At 38.9% G+C, this 19,700-nt stretch overlaps 1 protein-coding gene and 1 long non-coding RNA gene across 6 annotated transcripts in view; one reads left to right on the top strand and one right to left on the bottom strand.

Annotated features, from left to right (window-relative positions):
- Positions 1-19,700, top strand: part of LOC141512644 (uncharacterized) — a 130,804-nt gene that overhangs the window by 84,514 nt on the left and 26,590 nt on the right. Inside the window, exon 3 of the long non-coding RNA XR_012475557.1 lies at positions 6,727-6,959. This is a non-coding gene — a long non-coding RNA (uncharacterized LOC141512644). The remainder of the gene's footprint in view (positions 1-6,726; positions 6,960-19,700) is intronic.
- The window catches only part of LOC141512635 (guanylate-binding protein 3-like), a 30,190-nt gene that overhangs the window by 6,399 nt on the left and 4,091 nt on the right, over positions 1-19,700 (bottom strand). For 4 of the 5 annotated variants that reach the window (XM_074221733.1, XM_074221734.1, XM_074221732.1 and 1 more), the window contains 7 exons: positions 15,020-15,147; positions 8,782-8,891; positions 5,793-5,986; positions 3,409-3,654; positions 1,668-1,948; positions 785-997; positions 147-249 (listed from right to left, as the gene is read on the bottom strand). In XM_074221733.1, coding sequence (XP_074077834.1) covers positions 147-249; positions 785-997; positions 1,668-1,948; positions 3,409-3,654; positions 5,793-5,986; positions 8,782-8,891; positions 15,020-15,147 — 1,275 coding nt within the window. The remainder of the gene's footprint in view (positions 1-146; positions 250-784; positions 998-1,667; positions 1,949-3,408; positions 3,655-5,792; positions 5,987-8,781; positions 8,892-15,019; positions 15,148-19,700) is intronic. The other variant, XM_074221735.1, reaches the window with a different exon arrangement.

The following is a 19,700-nucleotide window of genomic DNA, read 5'->3' as shown; positions in this document are numbered from 1 at the left end:
TTACACATGTAGCAGGGACTGGGACAATAAAGAAGGAATACCAAGCATTTCAGGAAATCTTTATGCCTTAGGAGAATTTTGTTTACACATTTCCAAACCCACCAAATTCCTGCCTGACTAGATCCTCACACCCCAGCTCCCTGTACCTTCCAAGGCCCTCTCCTGATCAGCAAGAGCTTGATCTGTCTGCAGGATGGATGCTTCTGTCACTGCCAGGGACTGCAGATACATTTGGAGGACGTCTTCCGCCTGGACAAGCACACAAGATATATTCATAATTTTTCTCAGGCTTAGACAGATGCTGAAGGGAGCATAGCTTCTATGGTAGGAACAGTCTATGCTATAGGATAGATTATTCTTTTTCCTTAAAAGCTATTGAAAACATTTTTGGGACTTGATTGACTCAGGAGACTAAACACAGAGGCCACTGATGTGACCTGCTTATCCATAAGTACAGTAAGCCGACCATAAGGAGATACAGCTCTGAGCACCTCATTTCCTTCCAAGTTTAAACATGAGGGACTAGGGCAACCTGCTTCAGGTCCAGCCTCTTATGACCCTCATGTGGCCTAGCTTCCTAAATTTCCAAGAATATTCTCTGGGCAGGGACAACAGATTTCTATCAAGAACTCCCAGTAGAGATGTGAACTATAAAGTCAGAATTTCTGTGACCAGGCATTCTCTTCTTGGTTCGTTATTGGTAGGTGAACTCAATCAATACCCTGTAGGATCAGGGGCACCTCCATGCTGTGTCACCATCCCTGGCCTCCAGGTCTTTGCTCACCTTTAACCCTTTCCTGGGAAGTTGATGATAATTGTTTATCATTTTTTCTCTTTCTTCCTTGTAGAGCTTGTAACCTCCTGGCACAGAGAAGGTGCCTTGAGAAATGGCTTTCATCAAGGTCTGAGAGACATCCTCAAGCTTAGTTTGGCAATATTTGGTTGATTCTTCCTCATTTCGCTGTATAAAATCATTCTTCTTGGTTTCTAAGATTTGCTACAGTGAGATGGAGAGAAAGTAAATTAGGGGAAAAGAAGTAACTTTTAAGAGAGTGTCTACTTACTTTTGTTTTTCTGGAATCATGTATAGCAGGATATAAGAAAACTTAAAATTTTGACTTAGGAACTGAGATACTTGGGCTCTTCTTAATCTCTCTGGTCACTATCTAGGGCACTGTGGACAAGTCATCTTTGGGGCCTAAAGTCTTCACTCTCCACTGGAGGTGATCTCATCAAATGATCCTCCATGTTCCTGTCTGTTCTGAAAGTCTAAAATAATCAATCTCCCTTTGGTGTAGTCCAAGTGGTAAGTAATACAGAGCAGATGTCTGGACAGGCAGGAAATGTTCCTAGCAAGAATTTGTGGGTGCTAGGAGTAGGAAGATACATAGAAATTCCAGTGATGTCATCTATTCAGCAAATATGCAAGTGGGAAATATTTTATCTTTTTAAGAACTAAGTGATTTCATTGAGTCCCAAGGAAGGAGTATCTTTTCATGGCAAGTGAGATTTAGGCTTTCATGCCTCTGGCACCCCAGAGAGACCAGGTTTTTCCTCTTATGGACTGGCCTGGGGGGCAAAAACATTGGAATGAGTCTGACCAATCTCTAGGTTTCATTCAGAGAAGAGAGTTAAGAGGCAAAGGGCAAATAGCTGAGAGACCATACCATCAGTTCCTGCTGATACTGACATGTTTCATCCTTGAAAGAAAGCTTCATGAACATTGAGATGGCTTCTTTCTCACAGTCTGCATGTATGTTTAGCAAGTCCTGGAGAGTTTCTGTGGGAAAGTCCACCTTTAGGTTCATCTGCTCTACATAATAGTTGCTAGCTTTTTGTACAGCAGCTGAGTTCTCAATCTGAGCCAATGCCAGCACTGCATTCTCCAGGCAGGGGATGTCTCCAGTACAGATTGTTTTCACATAGGTCTCCAGCAGCTTCCCCAAACCTGATGCACAAGATGAAATTGGAGATGGTCCAAGTGTTAATTGTCTAGTGGAATTCATGACTGACCAAGGATCTCTTTGATAATTTTCTGAGGAATTGGTTTCCAATCACCATTAGCCAATTTTGATTGAAGGGTAGATCATGATGACTCAAGGCAGTGTCTTCTATGTTTGAATAATTTAGCTAGTTAGAAGTGTCAATTTTTATCATATCTAAATATACCTCTTGCCAAATTCCACCTATTTTTCCTAATTTTGACTTCTGGGGTCTGGTGGAATGGATTTAAGCCTTCTTCCATTGACTTGTTCTTGTGTAAACTTCAGTCCTTTCATTTATTTTCATTAACTTATTCTGGAAATGTTTGACCTTGTCTATGTCTTTGCTAAAGTGAGAGCCTAGATTTCAACATAAAATACCAGAAGTTGCCTAAGTAGATCCAAATACTTGGCTCATTTTTGGCAATGAAGATTAGAATAACTTTGCCTTTGAAATTATTTTCTCATATTGAGTTGGTAATCCATGTAATTCTTCAGATATTCCCCCCAAGAACTATTTTCTATCTTGATCTCACTTTATATCCTAATAGAGAACTTTGCATTTCATCTTATCAGGTTCCAACATTCATTTAAGGTCATTGTTTTATTCTGCCAGGATAATATCATATATTATTTCTTTCATTCATTTCTTGTTTTTCTAAGCTCTGTGTCATCTGATATTGGATCACAATTTTATTTGCCTAACCTTTAATTTTGTCAACACTGTTGAGAATTGTCTAAAATCTTGCAGCATGGCATTATAGACTTTGGTCAATTTGACCTCATGTTCTGGATCTCCTTAACTATTACCAGTTATTTTATGTCTATCTTCTTTTGAATTATGGTGTCGCACACTGCTTAATATTCTCTTAAAATCTAAGTAGGTCAAGTTGACACTATTTCTCTGATCTCTATCAATCCAATTACATTGTCAAGTAAGGAAGTTTGCTTAATCTGTTGAAATTAAGTGACCCCTACTTCTCTTCCTTAGTGATTACAACCCATCCCTTTAATAATGTGTTCTAGTCCCTTCTTTCCCACCATGAGGGAGGTGTGCCATTTTGTTAAGATATCTTAATAAAAACCCTTTTTATCACTCTGAAAAAAAATAATGTGCTCTAGAATATTGTCAGAAATAGAAGTCAGCATTATTAGTTTTTATGCTTTACTAAATCCCATTCACTTCATGTTTGGAGTTTTAATGCAATTGACTTTCTCTACACCTGTGAAACCTCTCTAATTTAATCTCCATCAGAGATCACTGACATTATCTCGGAATTCATATTCCTAGGAATTTTTAAACTGAAAACTAGGAAAGCAAGAATAATAAAACCAAAGTTCATAAGAAGAGCAATCCAAAATCTTATAATACTTGTACACATACAAAGAACTAAATTCAGTATGCATTGGAACAAAGAAAACTTACGATTCCCATTGATCATGATGCCCCCATTAATGCTCTTGGGTTTTGCATTGGAAAAGATGTAAGAGCAGAAGTTGTCTGCTTGATGCTTGAATGAAGGCTCTAGCTGACTTTCTTCGACATCTTCAAGATGGGCTAAGACTGACTTATCATTTGTTGGGCGATCAAAGGTAAAACATTTTCGTTTTGGAAAAAAATTTCTTATGCACTGTCGTGGAAGGTTAGCCCTTTCAACTCTTGAGTTCTTGCCTGAGGAATAAGAAAATATTGATCATGGTAAGGCCCAGGACAAATTGCGGATGAAGATGCTTTAAGGCTGGCAGTCACTAAATTTCAAGCCTTCATTTATGCATTCCTAAGGTAGAATGATAGACAGAATTTTTAAAACTAGAAGTATTTCAGGGACAGATTATTAGAAGTCAAACACATTCATTTCTTGTAATGATACTGTATTGTGTCATGTTATTCAGAGAAGACACCTAAAATATACAGTGAAAATGGATTTTCCCCAAATCTGAATGGAGCCTTTCAGAGATTCATACTTAGAGTCACACTTAGTTACAACTCAGCAAATTAATGTACCAATTATAGAAAGAGAATTGTGGTTCTCTAAAATGAAAAAAAAGGCCCAGGACAGGCTCCCAATAATAATAAAGGAGATCCTTCTTGTTTTAAGTTAATAACAATTCTATCACTCCAAATAGAATTAGCCATTGAGAGGACACTGTCTAAGAAGTCATTCTCAACATTTCTCTAACCAGTTAGTTAAAGTCTATCTTCCTAATATCTCTTGATTTTTTTTTGCCTTCTGTCTGCAATACCTCACAGTTACCTGAGTTCAGGTCCTCATTACTTCTCATCTGGACATTTGTAATTGCTTCCTAAATGGTCTTCCAGCCTCTACTTCCTCTTTGTTCCTCCTTTTCACAGATATGTTACCAAAGTGATATACCAGATGAACAAGTCTGATTATGGTATTTCCTGGCTCAAAAAACTAGCTATAATGCTTTCTTCATGCCTCTGATTCCAATTACATATGCTAGTAAACCTTTGCCAAAGTGGTTCTATTCCTTATAGATTGAATTCATAATACTCTTCTTACATCCTCTGTTTCAAACTGATCTTTCTGTTTTCTGTTCTTTTCCATCACTCATTTGTGGACTTCTGACCTGGGAGTTCCTAGGCCTGTACTTTTCTCTTTGTCACCTTTTCCTCTTGGAACCTGTAGCTATCTGCAAGTCTCTGTTCTGACAGTACCTCCTATTATTTCTGGGCTTCTTTGATTCTTTCTACCCCCTTCATTCCCCACAATTATTTCAAATATATTTTTAGCTCACTTCTCTTTCACATATTTTCCTCCACTAGCATATAACCTTTTTAGGGTAGACATTTTTGACCCCTTTAGCTGAGTACTGAACACAGTCCCTTGGGGAGAGATTTAATTAATGTCTTTTGACTGGAACTGAAGGAACTTATTGTCAAATATAATTTGGAGACATTTCCAGTGAGATCAGCATCCTTACCTCTATCCACATCCATCCACAAGGAAAGTAGTGTATAGTCAGAAATTTGTTAACTTAGCTTTATTATCCATTATGAAGTGTTAGAAGGAAGTTTACTAGAGCTATAGAACCAAATAGGAGCATCTTATGGTCAGTCAGAAATCTTTAGGATAAGCAAGTTATATTTGAAAGAGACACAATTGGTGTATTTCTACAGGAGAAACCCTCTGACCTCACTCACTTATGGATACAGACCTGGGTTTTTTGGATATTATGGAGTCCAAATGCCTCCTTTTACAGATGAGGAGACTGATGTTCAGAGACATTAAATGATTTGTCCAAAGTCATATAAGTAATAAGCATTATAGTTATAATTTGATCCCAGGTCCTCTGACTCAAAATGTCTTTCACATTGTGAGGCCAGTGTGCTTTCTCATGGATATGTCTATTATGAAAAATGTCTACATTATTACTAAAGAGGAAGGCTGTGACTTAGACTGAATGAAATAACCCTTAAAATCAAGTCGTTCCTCTTTTTTTGAAATTCCAAGCTCACTACCAACTGCAGAACATACAGAAATGTCTACCTTATTTTGTAAGTTCAAGTGCTACAAACCCATCACAGAATTTATCAAAAATCAGTTTTCTCAGGGACTATTCTCCTTTAAGTGAGTTCACTAGATTATGGAAATTCTGACTTACCTTCAGAAAAACCTTAAAAGCCTGAATAGCTTTCAACTTCCATTTCTAGAGTCATGAGATTCAAAAGAATAAGCCCCAGGAATAAATAGCTAAGTTCCAAAGAAATGGATAAACATTTGGTGTCAGTTCCCCCTGTACTGCCCAGGGCCAACATGAGCCCAATCTTGATTTCTGTTAAATTACCTTTACTGAGTTTCAAGGCATTTTCCAGGTACTCATCTGGGGTGATAGGGCATCCATCTAGCTCGAGCTCCAGGGTAAAATCCCGCACAGTCCACACAAAATCTGGGAAGAAGCCTACAAACTCTGCTGAGTCTTCTCCAACAGCATTGGGTGAGGACTTGATCTTGATTAGCTTTGTCAGCTCTGTTATGTATCTGAGATCATGGATAAGGAAAAGGAAGCCCCCACAGCATCAACAGAACCCGGTTTTACTTGTGGGATCTTCCCACCTGTAAGTCTTAAAAATTCTCTCCCCCACCTTCCCTTCTGGACTCATGGAATTTCAATTGCAGATATAGAGGGGGATAAGGAAGATCTTTTCAGAGGAGTAACTCATCAACTTGATGCTTCTTAATCTTCTTTTGGGGGGGGCAAGGCAGTGGGATTAAGTGATTTACCCAAGGTCACACAGCTAGGTAATTATTAAATGTCTAAGTCTGGATTTGAATTCAAGACCTCCTGACTCTAGGGCCACTGCTCTATTCACTATGCCACCTAGTTGCCCCAGCTTGATGCTTCTTCAGTCAACTTGGTGAGACCCCAAGTCTCAGTATGTTTCCTGATTGCCATAATATTAGAACACAAAAATCTTGTAGTGAGCTAACCTGTCAAGCAGCATTTATTAAATATTGACTATGCATCAGGCAGTGTTCTAGACAAATAAATAAAGGCAAAGAACATTATCTCTGCTCTCCAGGAGCTCCAATTCTTAAGGGGGTGATATATTTCAATTGTATATATGTTATATACATGCATATATACATATATTTATACATGTATAGACAGTCTGAATATATATGTATATTGATGTGAATGTTTATATATGTATGTATTTACATATATATATATATATATATATATATATATATTCTCATACATATCTTATAAATTTTAGGGACACCTAGAAGACAGCCAGTAATATGAGGAGACCAGGAAAGACCCACTGCTGAAGTCATATTTGAACAGAAGAGGAAAGAAGGGAAGGTCAGAATGGGAGGGAGAAGAGAAAGGATTCCAGATATGAAGGACAGTCAGCATAAAGACCCTGAGTAAAAAGATGGAATGTCAGGAAAGAAGAACTGCAAGAAGGCCTATGTGGTTTGATGGTGCAATGTAAGGAGGAAATGGGTAAGAATACTGAAAATGTAGGCAAGAGAATGTGGCTAAATCTTGACAAATTAGATGGAAAATTTTATATTTAATCCTGAGAGTAATAGGATCTACCAGAATTTTTTAAGTCAATGATGAAGTGACATAGTCAATGCCGTTCATTGTTAAAATGACATTTGCAACTGAATAAAGGATTGTCTGGAGTGGAGAGTCTTATAGCAAGGAGACCAATCAGCAGTCCAAGGTGGAGGTGATAAAGACCTTCACCTAATGATAGCAATATATGAGGAAAGAAGGGGTTGTATGGGAGAAATATCATAAAGATCGAAGTGAAAACATGATAAGATTGGATATAGGGAATGAAAATGAAGAGTTGCAGATGATATCTAGTTCAAGAGGCTAGAAACCTTGGGGAATGGGGGTTTTCATGATATTAATAAGAAGTGAGGAAGAGAGGAACGTTTTGGGGAAAAGATAAGTCTGTACATCTTGAGTTTGAGATGTTTTCAGGACATCCATTTTAACATGTTCTAAAGACTACTAGAAATGAGAAGCTGGAACTCAGTAGAGGGAGTAGGACTGGATAAGTAGATTTGAGGATCATTAGCACAGAGATGATAACTGAATTCAATGGAGCCAATGAAATTACTAAGTAAGAATGCACAATGGAAGAAGAGAAGACAGTTTGGGGCAGAACTTTGCAAGGCAACATTGGTCAGTGGCCATGACCTGAAGGAAAAGCCAATTTAAGAGACTGAAGAGAGTCAGTCAAGTAGGAGGAGAAACAGGAAAAAATTGTGTCAAAAATATCTAGGAAGGGTATCTAAGAAATTAATAAGGGGCAGCTAGGTGGGACAGTAGATAGAGCACTGGCCCTGGAGTCAGGAGTACCTGAGTTCAAATCCAGCCTCAGACACTTAATAATTACCTAGCTTTGTGGCCTTTTAGCAAGCCACTTAACCCCATTGCCCTGTAAAAAAAAAGCAACTAAAAAAAAAGAAGAAATTAATCCACTGGGACAAAGGCTACAGCAAAGTCAAGGAAGAAGAGAATTGAGAAAAGACCAATAGATATGATAATCAGAGATTATTGATAATTTTGAACAGAGGAGATTCAGTTGAATAATGAAGTCATAATATAGACTGCTGATGGTTGAGAAGAGGAGAGGAAGGGAAGTAGATATACTGACTATAAACATCAATAAATTTAGTAGAGCTATAAGGATTGTAGTTATTGGGAATAGTCAGATTAAGTGAAGGTTTTTTAAGAATGGGAGAGACCTGGCTAATTTTGGAGGTGACAAGGCTATACCCTATAAATAGGAAAAGATTCAAGATCAGTGAAAGAGCAAGGATGATAGAATGGATAACATGTTAGAAAAGATAGGATGAGATGCGATCAAGAGAGGATGTAAAAGACTTGCTTTGGGAAGAAGAGAGGTCATTTCTTCATGTGACACAGGAGTGAAGGACAGGATATAGAAGAAAACCTAGGATGTGAGAAGAAGAGGGGAGAAGAAGAGTAATGGCAACCATAAGGCAGCAGAAAAAAATGAAATGATTAGTCATTTCAGAATTCTTGAACATGGAAATGGAATAATTACATATAATGACAAACTCAACCAAGGTCTACCCAGGGTTTCATTTATGGACCTGGTGCCAGACTGTCACATGAGGATCAGCTAATCTGATTTGGGGACATTGACCCTAAGAAGGTTGGTTACCTAGTCACAGTTATTTCTGGACAGAGTAACTCATGATGAGAGCTCCTAAAGTGTGGGTGGTTTATCATCTATCCTTTTAAGAGAGCATTAGTATTGCCTGAAGTTCTGAAAGGTTACTGCATCTGTTCCAAGGCCTGATGATTGATGGTGCCCATGCTGTTGTAGACAAAGATACTGCTGAGCAGGATGGCCAGGGCAAAGATCCACGAGTCATTCTTGGAGTCCCCCTACAAAACATATTATGTCAGAGGGTCTATTAGTCAGTTGTTCATTCAAGATATTTTATGATCCTTAGAGTCAGTGATCAGTTCCACTGATGTCAGGGAATACTTGACCATTCAAGATGCCTTAGGGTTGGCTGGAGATTGTGGTCTAAATAATTATTTAGCATCAATGTATAAATGATTATCCATCCATCATCTATCTATCTATCTATCTATCTATCTATCTATCTATCTATCTATCTATCTATCTATCTATCTCTTTTCCTTCTCTTTACTTCACTTTGTTCATGTTAGTCTAATTACTTTCCAGAATGGTTGGATCAATTCACAACTTCACCAACAGTGCCTATTGTCCCATTTTTCCCATATTCTTTCCAATATTTATTATTTTCCTTTTCTGTCATATTAACCATTATGATAGGTGTGAGGTGATACTTCAGGGTCATTTTAATTTATATTTCTCTAATCAATAGTGATCTAGAGCATTTTAAGTTGACTACAGTTAGCTTTGATTTCTTTGTCTGAAAACTGCCTGTTCATATTCTTTGATCATTTATTAACTAAGGGATAACCTGGATTCTTATAAATTTGACTCAGTTCTTTATGTATTTGAAAAATGCCACCACTGTCCCACATTTCTGCTTTCCTTCACATTTTGGTGGCATTGGTCTTGTTTTTCAAAACCTTTCAAAATTTTATTTAATTGAAATTATCTGTTTTTTTCAAGCTTTCTGTATCTTGTTTAGTCCCAAATTTTTTCTCTTCTCCATTGATTTGACAGGTAAACTATTCCATGCTCTCCCAATTGGCTTATGCTATCACCCTTTATCTTGTTATAGGGTGAAATGGTACTCTATACCTAATTTTCCCCATAGTTTTCTAGTTTTTCCCAGCAGTTTTTGTCAAGTAATAACTTTTTGTCTCAAAAGTGTGGAGTTTTGGGTTTATTTTATCGTAAAGTACTATGGACATTTACTAAAATGTATTATATACCTGATCCACTATTTCACTGATCTATTTCTTAGTACAAGATTATTTTGCTAATTACTACTATAAATATAATCTGAGATCTGGTGCTAGATCTCTATAATACATTTGAAATCTGTTATTAACTAGACCACTTTCTTTTATATTTTCTTTCATTTACTCCTTTAATATTCATTTTGCAAGATACATTTGTTTTTATTTTTTTTAGGTATATAATTTTTTTCATGGCTTGATATGTATAGCATTGAAGAAATAAATTTAGCTATTTTTAATTATATTGACTTGTTCTATCCATGATCAATTAATATTTTCCCTGGTATTTAAATCTCTTGCTATTACTTGTTGCTAGGCTTAGTTGCTTAAATATAGACATGCTTATCATTTATATAGGTTTATTTTATATCCTTAAACTTTAATAAAGTTCTTAATTATTTCAACTATCTCTACGATTTTCTAATTATAATGTCATATTATCTGTAAAGAGTGATGGTTTGTTTCCTCATTCTCCTAATTCCTTCCATTTTCCCCCTCTTCCTTCTATAAGGTAGTATTTTAAGTTCAATATTGAATAATAGTGTTGATAATGGGCACCTTGCTTTATACCTTATTATATTGGAAAGGCTTCTACCATATCCCCTATTTAATGCTTGGTAATGGTTTCAGATAGATAATACTTATTATTTTAAAATAAGCTCCATGTATTCCTATGTTCTCTAGTGTTTTTAATAGAAATGGAATCTAATCTGTATTTAGTCAGTGACTTTTATAAATTTATGGAGACAGTCAAATGATTTTTTGTGAGATGGTCAGTTTTGCTCATAGTTTTCCCTACAATGAATCAGTCTTGGATTCTCGGTATAAATCACACCTAGTGTTTCAGTATCACCAAGAAAGCAAGACAATCAATGAAAAGAGAGGAGGTTGCCTGTGGCAAGCAAGTCAATCTCTCCCCACCCCTTTGACCAGCAAATCCCCCTAAGACATGGAGAGAGACATCCTAGGCCTCTTGGAATGCAATGCCACTTAGACAATCCAACCACCTTTTGTGCTAGACCCCAAAAATCATTGTTTGGGGAAAGATTACATTGAGGAGGGGGATTATTTCAGTAAATGGTGTTTCTTCTTTACCAGCACCAAGACTGACTTCCACCAAGAGGTAAACTGGCCAAGTAGTCTGGAAAGGGCAGATCACTAATCCATCTGGCAGCCAAACCCCAGCTCCCATGAGCCTGGGTGGACAGCTCAATAGCGGTGTCTCTGAATAAATTCTTCTTCCATCACAGCTACTGATGATTAAGGAAAGAATATTTCTGCTACCAAAATCCTTGGCATTTTCAAATGACTCAATAGTAGAAACTGATGTAATTTTAGCAGTGGAAATGAGATTAAAGAAGAGGCATTACCAAGTGTTTTTCCTTTTCACCCTAAAGAAAGACTCTGGCACCTCTCTGCCTAGGAGCTGAAAGCTCTTCTGTGTTGTCTCATCCATTAGAATGGGAGCTCCTGAGAGACATTGAGTAAAGTACTTTGTCCAGACTAAGCACTTAGGAAATGCTTTTTTCATTCATTCATTCATTCATTCATTCATCTTAGCTTGAGCAATTTTACAGAATTTTTAAAGAATGGAAGAGATTAAGTGGCTCAGTCTCATGTAGCAAAAGAGCATTAAGTTTCTTAGAGGAACTATATAGAACTCAAGGAAAGAAGGAAAGATTGGGCACTTTGCAGTAGAATATAAAACTAAAATCTTTACCTTTGTCCCTTCAGAGGTTCAGGAAAGACCAAGCATATGTCTGAATGGGACAGCCCAGACAGAACACTAGTAAGCAAAAAGACTTTGGAGAAACTGTAATTAACAGAGACCATGAGAGTCTTGTTTAGTACATGGTCAGGCACTATATGCATTTTGCAATTTCCCTGGGTTTCCCCTTCCTTTTTCTATAAAAAGAGATTAGTTTATATCTCCTTCCAGATCTAGAACGGTGATTCTATAAACAGGTTGAAGGTTTGGGCGTCATCTTATACAGTGTTATATTCTGCCCAATAGTGGGTAAAAGAAGACAAACTTTATGTTAATGCATAAGTAGAACCATGTCATTCCTGTGCTCAAGAAACTTTGGTGGCTGACCAATGTCTCTAGGATAAAACACAAATTCCTCTTTCTCAGTGTGGCTCTATTTTATGTTTCACAGGCTATATTCAGAATTTCATGCTTTTCCCCACTGTCCCATGACTTGAATGCTCTCCCTTTCTATATCTCACTCTCTCTCTCTCTCTCTCTCTCTCTCTCTCTCTCTCTCTCTCTCTCTCTCTTTATCTCTCCCTCTCTCTCTGTCTCTCTCTCTTGAAGGGTTAATACCCACTCTGATTCTAATCAAGGCCATATGTTGGTTCCTCCACCCAAGGTCCCCCATCACTTTTGCATGAACTTGGCTGTCTTTGCGTGTGCCAGATACTCGCTCTAGGAACTAGCCATTGAATTCTGGGAGGGTTGGCTACCCTCCCAGAGGGTCCACCTTTGATTAATTTCAGAACCTTGGCGGCAAGTCTTCCCAGGTCATGCATGTACTCTTCACATGGTCATGTGTGTACTCTTCACATGTCCTGGTTTTGTGCCAAAAAAGCTTATGTAAGACTATTGGCAGTGTGCCACCTTTGTCTGGGACCCCTTAAGAGTCCCTAGCATTGAGCAGCCCCTCGGATTTTCACCCACGGAAAGGATGCTTTTCCTGGGATGTTTCCCAATAGGGACTCTGAAGGTTATACCCCCAGGACTCCCTAGCTGCTGTTGATTTAGATGTTGGTGCTCCCCCAATGGGTGATGTTTTCTTTTAATATCTATATTTATGTAGGCTTTACTCTTCTTTTTATTATATTGGGACTTATTGGTAACTTTTGCTGTAAAACTGATTTCTTTCTACCTGTTTTATAGTCACTTTATTAAATATACTCTTTTTAGTTTTGTTGGTGTGAATGTGTCATTTTGTAGGGGCGAATCTAAACCATAACTCCTTAATCAGACACTCTCTCTGTTTCTTTGTCTCTGTCTTTCTTTCTCTCTCTCTCCCCTTTCACTCACCCCCACCTTAGGCCTCTTGGAACCATTAGCTCCCTTCCAGTCTGGCACAATCTATGTGGCAGCTCCTTCAAGAGGATTTTTTTCCTGATGCCTCAGGCTCACCAATCAAATCATTTTGAGGTTATTTAATATACTCTCTTCTACCTATGTGTCTGTGAAGCTATTAGATCTCTGCTACTTTGTGGCCTGACATTCCAAATCAGTTATTTGGGGAGATGTAAAGATGGTGTGAAATCTTGGGTTCTAGATTACTGGGCACGGTGGGGGAGAGGGTTGTAGCTCCCAGATAGCTAGTGAGATTTATAGCAACCAAGATTTTCTGAAAGTATTCAGGTTATGGACCACCATCAAATGGGGCCTACCTGGTTTCTGTTTTTGTATAGGAAGGGTCTAATTTCTGATGCATAACTATAATGCACATTTTCCCCTAATTTTCAGGTACTAAGTCTAGAGCCACAATAGACAAGATGAGATAACATATACAGGATGGGAAGGCTCATTCTTCTATCTATCCTTAGGGTGCAAATGCTATTAGATACAAAAGAAGACTTCATTTAGTCATTGTTGAAATCTTCTTGGCAGGTGAGGGATATAAGGAGAAAGAGTGATGGGTACACAACTGCCCAGGGGAAATTGGCATGAAACAATTTTAATCTCCTAAAACATTTTTGTCATTGCCAAAGCAAAGGACCTTAGCAATGAATTTTTCCATTTTTCATCAAAGGTTTGAACTCCAGGGACCATCATCCTCATGATACCTCCCCCTTAAGTTGGTCAACTGAAATCTCATCACCATCCTGGTTGACTGAATTTTTGATTCTCATCACTTTCTTACTTCCCTCAATTGTCTCTGCCCTTTGAATGGAGAGTTGGAGGATGCAATAGTAAATTCAAAGCCTTTTCTTAGAGGAGACTCAGAGCAGAACTTTCCAGGTGATTCTCCATTTTCTGCAGTATCTTTCCCTTGTATAGGATTTCTCCTTTACCCTCCCCCTATTTTCAGCTTCTTTTTTTTTTTTTACCCTTTTTTGCCTTAATTTGTATCCTTAGCTTAACAAGTGTCTGGCATCTAAGAGTTGCTTAATTCATTTTTATTGAATTGATGTGGCATATTCATATTCCTCTTGGAGGCAGGGGACAATGGGACCTTTGCTCTTAAGACTTTATAGTTTTCTCTTTGTCATATAAATTAAGCAACCACGAATCAGATGCAATAGATTGCATTGTGGAATTATGTTTCTCTCACTTTTAGATATATCTTGCCAATAGCTCACATCTGTGCATTGCTTTACATTTGTGCCTAAACTTTGTAAACCATTTTACACAGATTATTTCATAAGAGCCTGACAACAACCCTAGAATAGAGGTGCTCTTTTTATTCAGATTTTACAAATCAGTAAATTGAGTTGCAGAGGATTCAAGTGACTTTCCCAGGGTCAAACAGCTCATGCATGTCTGAGGTAGAATTCAAACTCATCCCTCTCTGACCCTGGCTAGCAAACTATATATGATGTCCCCTAAAGGTGGGACTAGCTGACTTTGACCTTTATCTGCCCTGAACCCTGCAGGTGGTAGGTTCTTACATGCTGCCTACTTGGTAGATTGATCTTTTTTAATTCATTGTTGAATTTATAGCCTGAAAGAATAACTTCAAAAATGGATTTTCAGAGACTTTTTAAGAAAGGAGAATCTCCTACAGTAAATGGCATTCTCAGTCAACCAAGTTGAGCTGAGGTCCAGCACCAACCTCACCTTGGGGTTTTGGTCAGTGTGTTCTCTCAGCCCATCTATTTTTACACTTGGCAGTTCTGGGAAGTCCTTAATACTCGAAGGACCCTGTGATGGATCTTTATGCTTATATGGCATGTTCTTCTTGCTCAAAGTGATGGCAGCATTCCAGAGCCCCAGTCTCAGCCCAGGACTCACCCAGCTTGATTACCCCACAGACAAACTGCACAATCATCCCTTAAGCAACACCCCATTATACCCACCCAGGCCTGCCAGGTGAAAGAGGCCATTCCTTCTAAGTCAGAGGCAGGGGAATCAAGTCATTGATTTGATTTACCTTTTCCACATCTCCAAGACCTTCAGTATCAAGAAGAACTAAGACATGGTCAGGTTTGCTGGGGTGATCGATACACCACATCCAGATGCCCTTTGTGTGAGATTGTATGGTGGCTCCAAGGGAGAAGCCTGCAAGGGAAGGATGAGAGGTGAGGGGACAGTGGAGGCAGGAAGCCTGCAGTCTTCACTAGCCAAAGCCCTGGTCCTAGAGGAGGAGATGGGAACGTCCTCAGTTGGGAAAGATTCTGAGCAAGTATAATAATTAATAGTTCTGCAGCACATTTTATGTATATTCTGGTAAACATTCTGTTCTCACAGTAATCCTGTGATTTATGTGTTTCTTTTATCTCTATTTTACAGAAGAGGAAATTGAGACTGAGGGAGGTAATTAGTAGCCCAGGGTCACCTAGCCACTAAGCAGGAGAGGCAGCTTTCACACTGTCCTCCTGGTTCCCAGGCCCATATTATCCAATATCAGCAGGGTCATCTAGATGGCACATTGGATAAAATGCCAATTCTGAAATCAGAAGGACCTGAACTCAAGTCTGACCTCAGGCTGTGACTAGCTGTGTGACCTTGGGCAATTCAAATAACCCTGATTGCCTCACATCTAGGGTCATCTCCTGTTGTCCTGATTCTTAACTGGCCACTGGGCCCAGATGACTCTGGAGCAGAAAGTAAGACTGATGCTATAGCACAGCCCCCACCCCCCCAATCCAATTCATGAGCTTGTCACGGCACCACTTTCCCTGATATCCTGGTCTTCTTCGAGAATGAAGACAAACCTTAGCCAATATCAACAGCTAGGGAAAAGGGAATGCATGCTTTCTGTGAGATCAGACTTCTGGGGTAAGATTTATGGTAAAGATGGTGAACAAGATTAATGAGAGCTGCAGATCTGCCAGGAGACATCATGGTTCTTACCAGTAGCAGCCACCCTCAAGGCTACAAAGGGTTTGGACCAACCCCACAAACCTGAGCATACAGAATAAAAAGAAGACCGGGGAGAGCATCATGGTAATGTTAGTAGAGAGCTAGGACCCTGGGCTAGAAACTGAATCTCTGTCTGCCCCTTCCCCATCCAGCCTCCAGGCAGGAAAATAGCTTCTCTGCAAGAGAAGAGCAAGTCTCTACTCTGCAGAAATCACAGACATTTAGTTACACACACACACACACACACACACACACACACACACACACACACACACCAGAAATGGGATGATTTCCTAGAATTGAGACAGTTTCATTCTGATTCAGCAAATTGTTGTCTAAAGCCTATCTTTACTTGAACTCCCAAACTCCGCATATGGGGTATAAGAAAAGGAAAGCAGCAGAAGCACCAGATCCTGTGCTAAGCATTTCAGAAATATCTTCATTGACTCTGACTACAACTCTGATGAAGAGATGCTCTGATCATTTCTACTTTACAGTTGAGGACACCAAGGCAAACCAAGATCAAGAGACTTGCCCAGAATCACACTGAGTCAGTGTCTACGTCCAGAATTGAACTTAGGTTTTGACTTTGGGTTGAGGCTTTTGTCCATTTTGAGGCTCATCCTGAATGCCCATGAACCACAAGTCTCCAGAAAGGTGGCACTTCTCCTTGAGTCCCTTATAACCCAACTGCTTTCCCCCTAAGGAAAATTTTCTTTCTATTTGACTGTTTTCTGCCATTTTAGTTTCAGTAAGTATTAGTTTGCAGAATGTTTTTTAAATATTCTTGCTGCTTAAAACTATATTTTCTGGGATGGCTAGATGGTACAGTGGATAGAGCACCAGCCCTGGAGTCAGGAGTACCTGAGTTTAAATCCATCCTCAGACACTTAATAATTACCTAGCTGTGTAGCCTTGGGCAAGTCACTTAACCCCATTTGCCTTGCAAAAACCTAAAAAAATACTATATTTTCAGTTAGATGTGAATGTGAGCTCCAGAGGTAATCAATAATTGTAAGTGCTATCCCTTCCAAATGATGTTCTGGTGGGAGTGCCTACTTACTGTGTAGAGGCACCACTGAAAGGCCCTACACACAAAATGAGACATGTTAGAGGAATGTGAGATACTGGGATCATTTTCTAGAAAGAACATAATGGAACTGGGGCTCTATGAGAGTTTCCTGACAGCAGGGATCCTTGCCAGATTCCCAGAGAGCAATCCAGGAAGGAGAAAGCAGGATGGTGTAATTGAAGATACCCTGCTATAATTTCCTGAGAAGATGCATTTTCTGGGGATCAGTCGGGGAGGATTGTAGAAGGCTGTCCAGGAGGAGGTTGACTGACTAACTTCTGGTTACCTCGGTTGATGAAGTGATAGGTAGAGGCAACTTTGGCACTGAAAATGTTCAGTATTAAATGAACCCAGACTTGATATGCTGTGAATGCTTAGTCCTTGGTGAAGCTCCCTTGAGATGGAGACTCTTCAACATGCAGTAACCCTGAGTACTTTCTCTTTTCTTGTGTATCCTTGCTAGAAATGGTGCATCACCAGATAGGGATAATAATCTGGTGTCAAAAGGAAACATCATATCATATTATACATCACATGTTTCCAAATAGGTCTATGTTTAAATAGATCATAAAGGAATTAATAGTGGATGGAAGGCAATATTTTCACAATTACTGACAAGAAAAGTTCTTTATCAAATATGTCAAAATATAAATACAATTTAATATAAATATATATATATATATATACAATACATATTTTTACAATTAAATAAAAATGAAAAGTAATTCAACCAAAGTCAATGAGAATTATTAATGAGATTTTGAAGCATTGAAAAATCTGTTTAGACCAATCTGTTTAGTTCCAGAGTTGTGGTCCTGGATCAAGTGCTATCAGTACTTGTCTTAATTTATATGACAAATCCTGGTACTTGCAGTTTGGTGATTCTGTCTACTTTCCTTGTACCCCACATGTAGAGTTTAGGAGTTTAGGTAAAGATAGTTTTTAGGCAACAGCTTGCTGAGACAGAAGAAAACTGAAACTGACTTGATTCTAGGAATTCACTGATTTCAATAAGAAGTGAAGGGGATCTATTGTCCCAGTTAGGACCACCACAACTGCTGACCAGCTGACCCATTTGCCAAGTAAGCACAGGAGGCCTCTGAATAGCAGCAAGCCCCAGACCATCAGTTCTCCTACCAGTCTGGCCCACAAATCAAAAATCTAGAAATGCAGTTGTGGAGAATCCTCCATCCTTACTAACTGCTAACCAACTGGCTCACACAGAACTGTAACTCCAGCCTCAGTCAATCTGCTATGCCTCCTGAGTATGCAGGACAATCAAATTCCTGCCTCTATCTTGATCACCCACTCCCCTCAGATCTTGAAAAGATATCTCAAATCCTTTTCCCCAAACTCTTAGGAAGAGGAACACCATTCATCTCTAATTCCCTCTAACCTTACTTCCTGCCTCTGCACTGCATCCGTTATTCTGGGAATTGGTCCCTTTAAGATAGGGGCAAACCCTCCCTACCATGGTCACCACCAACAGCTGACCAGCAGTCACTTATTGGCATCCCCCATTAGTAGCAGGTATGTCTCAGACTATTGAAAACAACAGCAACCCCTTCACTCTGGCCCCCAGTCCTGAATACAACCCACCCAGGCAGCCATGGTCCAGGGGAACAACCCCTTAGTCCTGCCAACTAACTCTGCATGTATTGTGTCCCCCATTTCTACAATTATCACAGTGGCAAGTGACAACCCCCAGAACAATTCTTGGCACTGATGATTGGCTCTGCACAAGTGGTTTGCTCAATAGAAGATGCAATGAAGAAGATGAATCACTCTCATTTTCTGTTTACACTTAGGATCATTGAGTTCTTCTATGACTGCAAGTTAAAACCTTGTGGATATTAACTCCTCATTATAATATGAACTTCTTGAGAGTAGACTATTAATTTTTTATTGGTATCGTCAGGACTTAGAGTGGTTGACATGTTATGCTTCATCAATTCATTCATGCATTAAGAGAAAGAAAGGGCAGGAAGATTCTAAAGGTAAACATTGATGTTGTTTAAATCTCCCTTTGCATGTAGTAATAAACTAAATTTCAAATACATCCAGAACACAAGCCATAATGTGGTATAGTGCAGAGAGCCCTGAGTGGACAGTGATAGGAACTGGGTTCAAATCTTTCTCCTGTTGTTTACTTCTGATTGTGTGACACTGGGCAAATCACTGCATCTCTTTGGGACTCAGTTTTCTCAATTATAAAAAGAAGAGGGTTGAAGTAGAGATATCCTTTGGCCTCTCCCAGTTCTCGGTGGATGGTGTTGTGAGAACAATTGGTATGAAGAAAATGATTCGTTCTTGGGATTTGGTTTTTCTGATTAATTATGAGAGTAACTGACAACCACATTCTCAGATCAAAATAACACGGAAATAGAGGTGATAATCCTGAGCAGATGCAGAATAAGCAGTAGGTAAGATAGGTGTAAATTGGGGACACTTTTCTGTTTTAAAGAAATGCAGACATTTTCAATGCTTGAGCATCTGGGTTTCTATGTCATGAAGAGATTTATTCTGGGGTAATTTAATTTCCAAATATTATGGTAGACAGTATAGGTGGACACTTTATCTCCTGACTCCATGTCTCTTGCCTGGCATGCTCTGGCATGCTTTCTACTCATCTCTGCCCTTTGGTTTCTTTATTTGCCTCCAATTCTCAGCTGAACTT

Source organism: Macrotis lagotis, chromosome 2 (assembly GCF_037893015.1).
Source record: "Macrotis lagotis isolate mMagLag1 chromosome 2, bilby.v1.9.chrom.fasta, whole genome shotgun sequence".
Taxonomy (NCBI): Eukaryota; Metazoa; Chordata; class Mammalia; order Peramelemorphia; family Peramelidae; genus Macrotis; species Macrotis lagotis.
The sequence above is the reverse complement of the archived record's forward strand: the minus strand, read 5'-3'. Positions and strand labels throughout refer to the sequence as shown.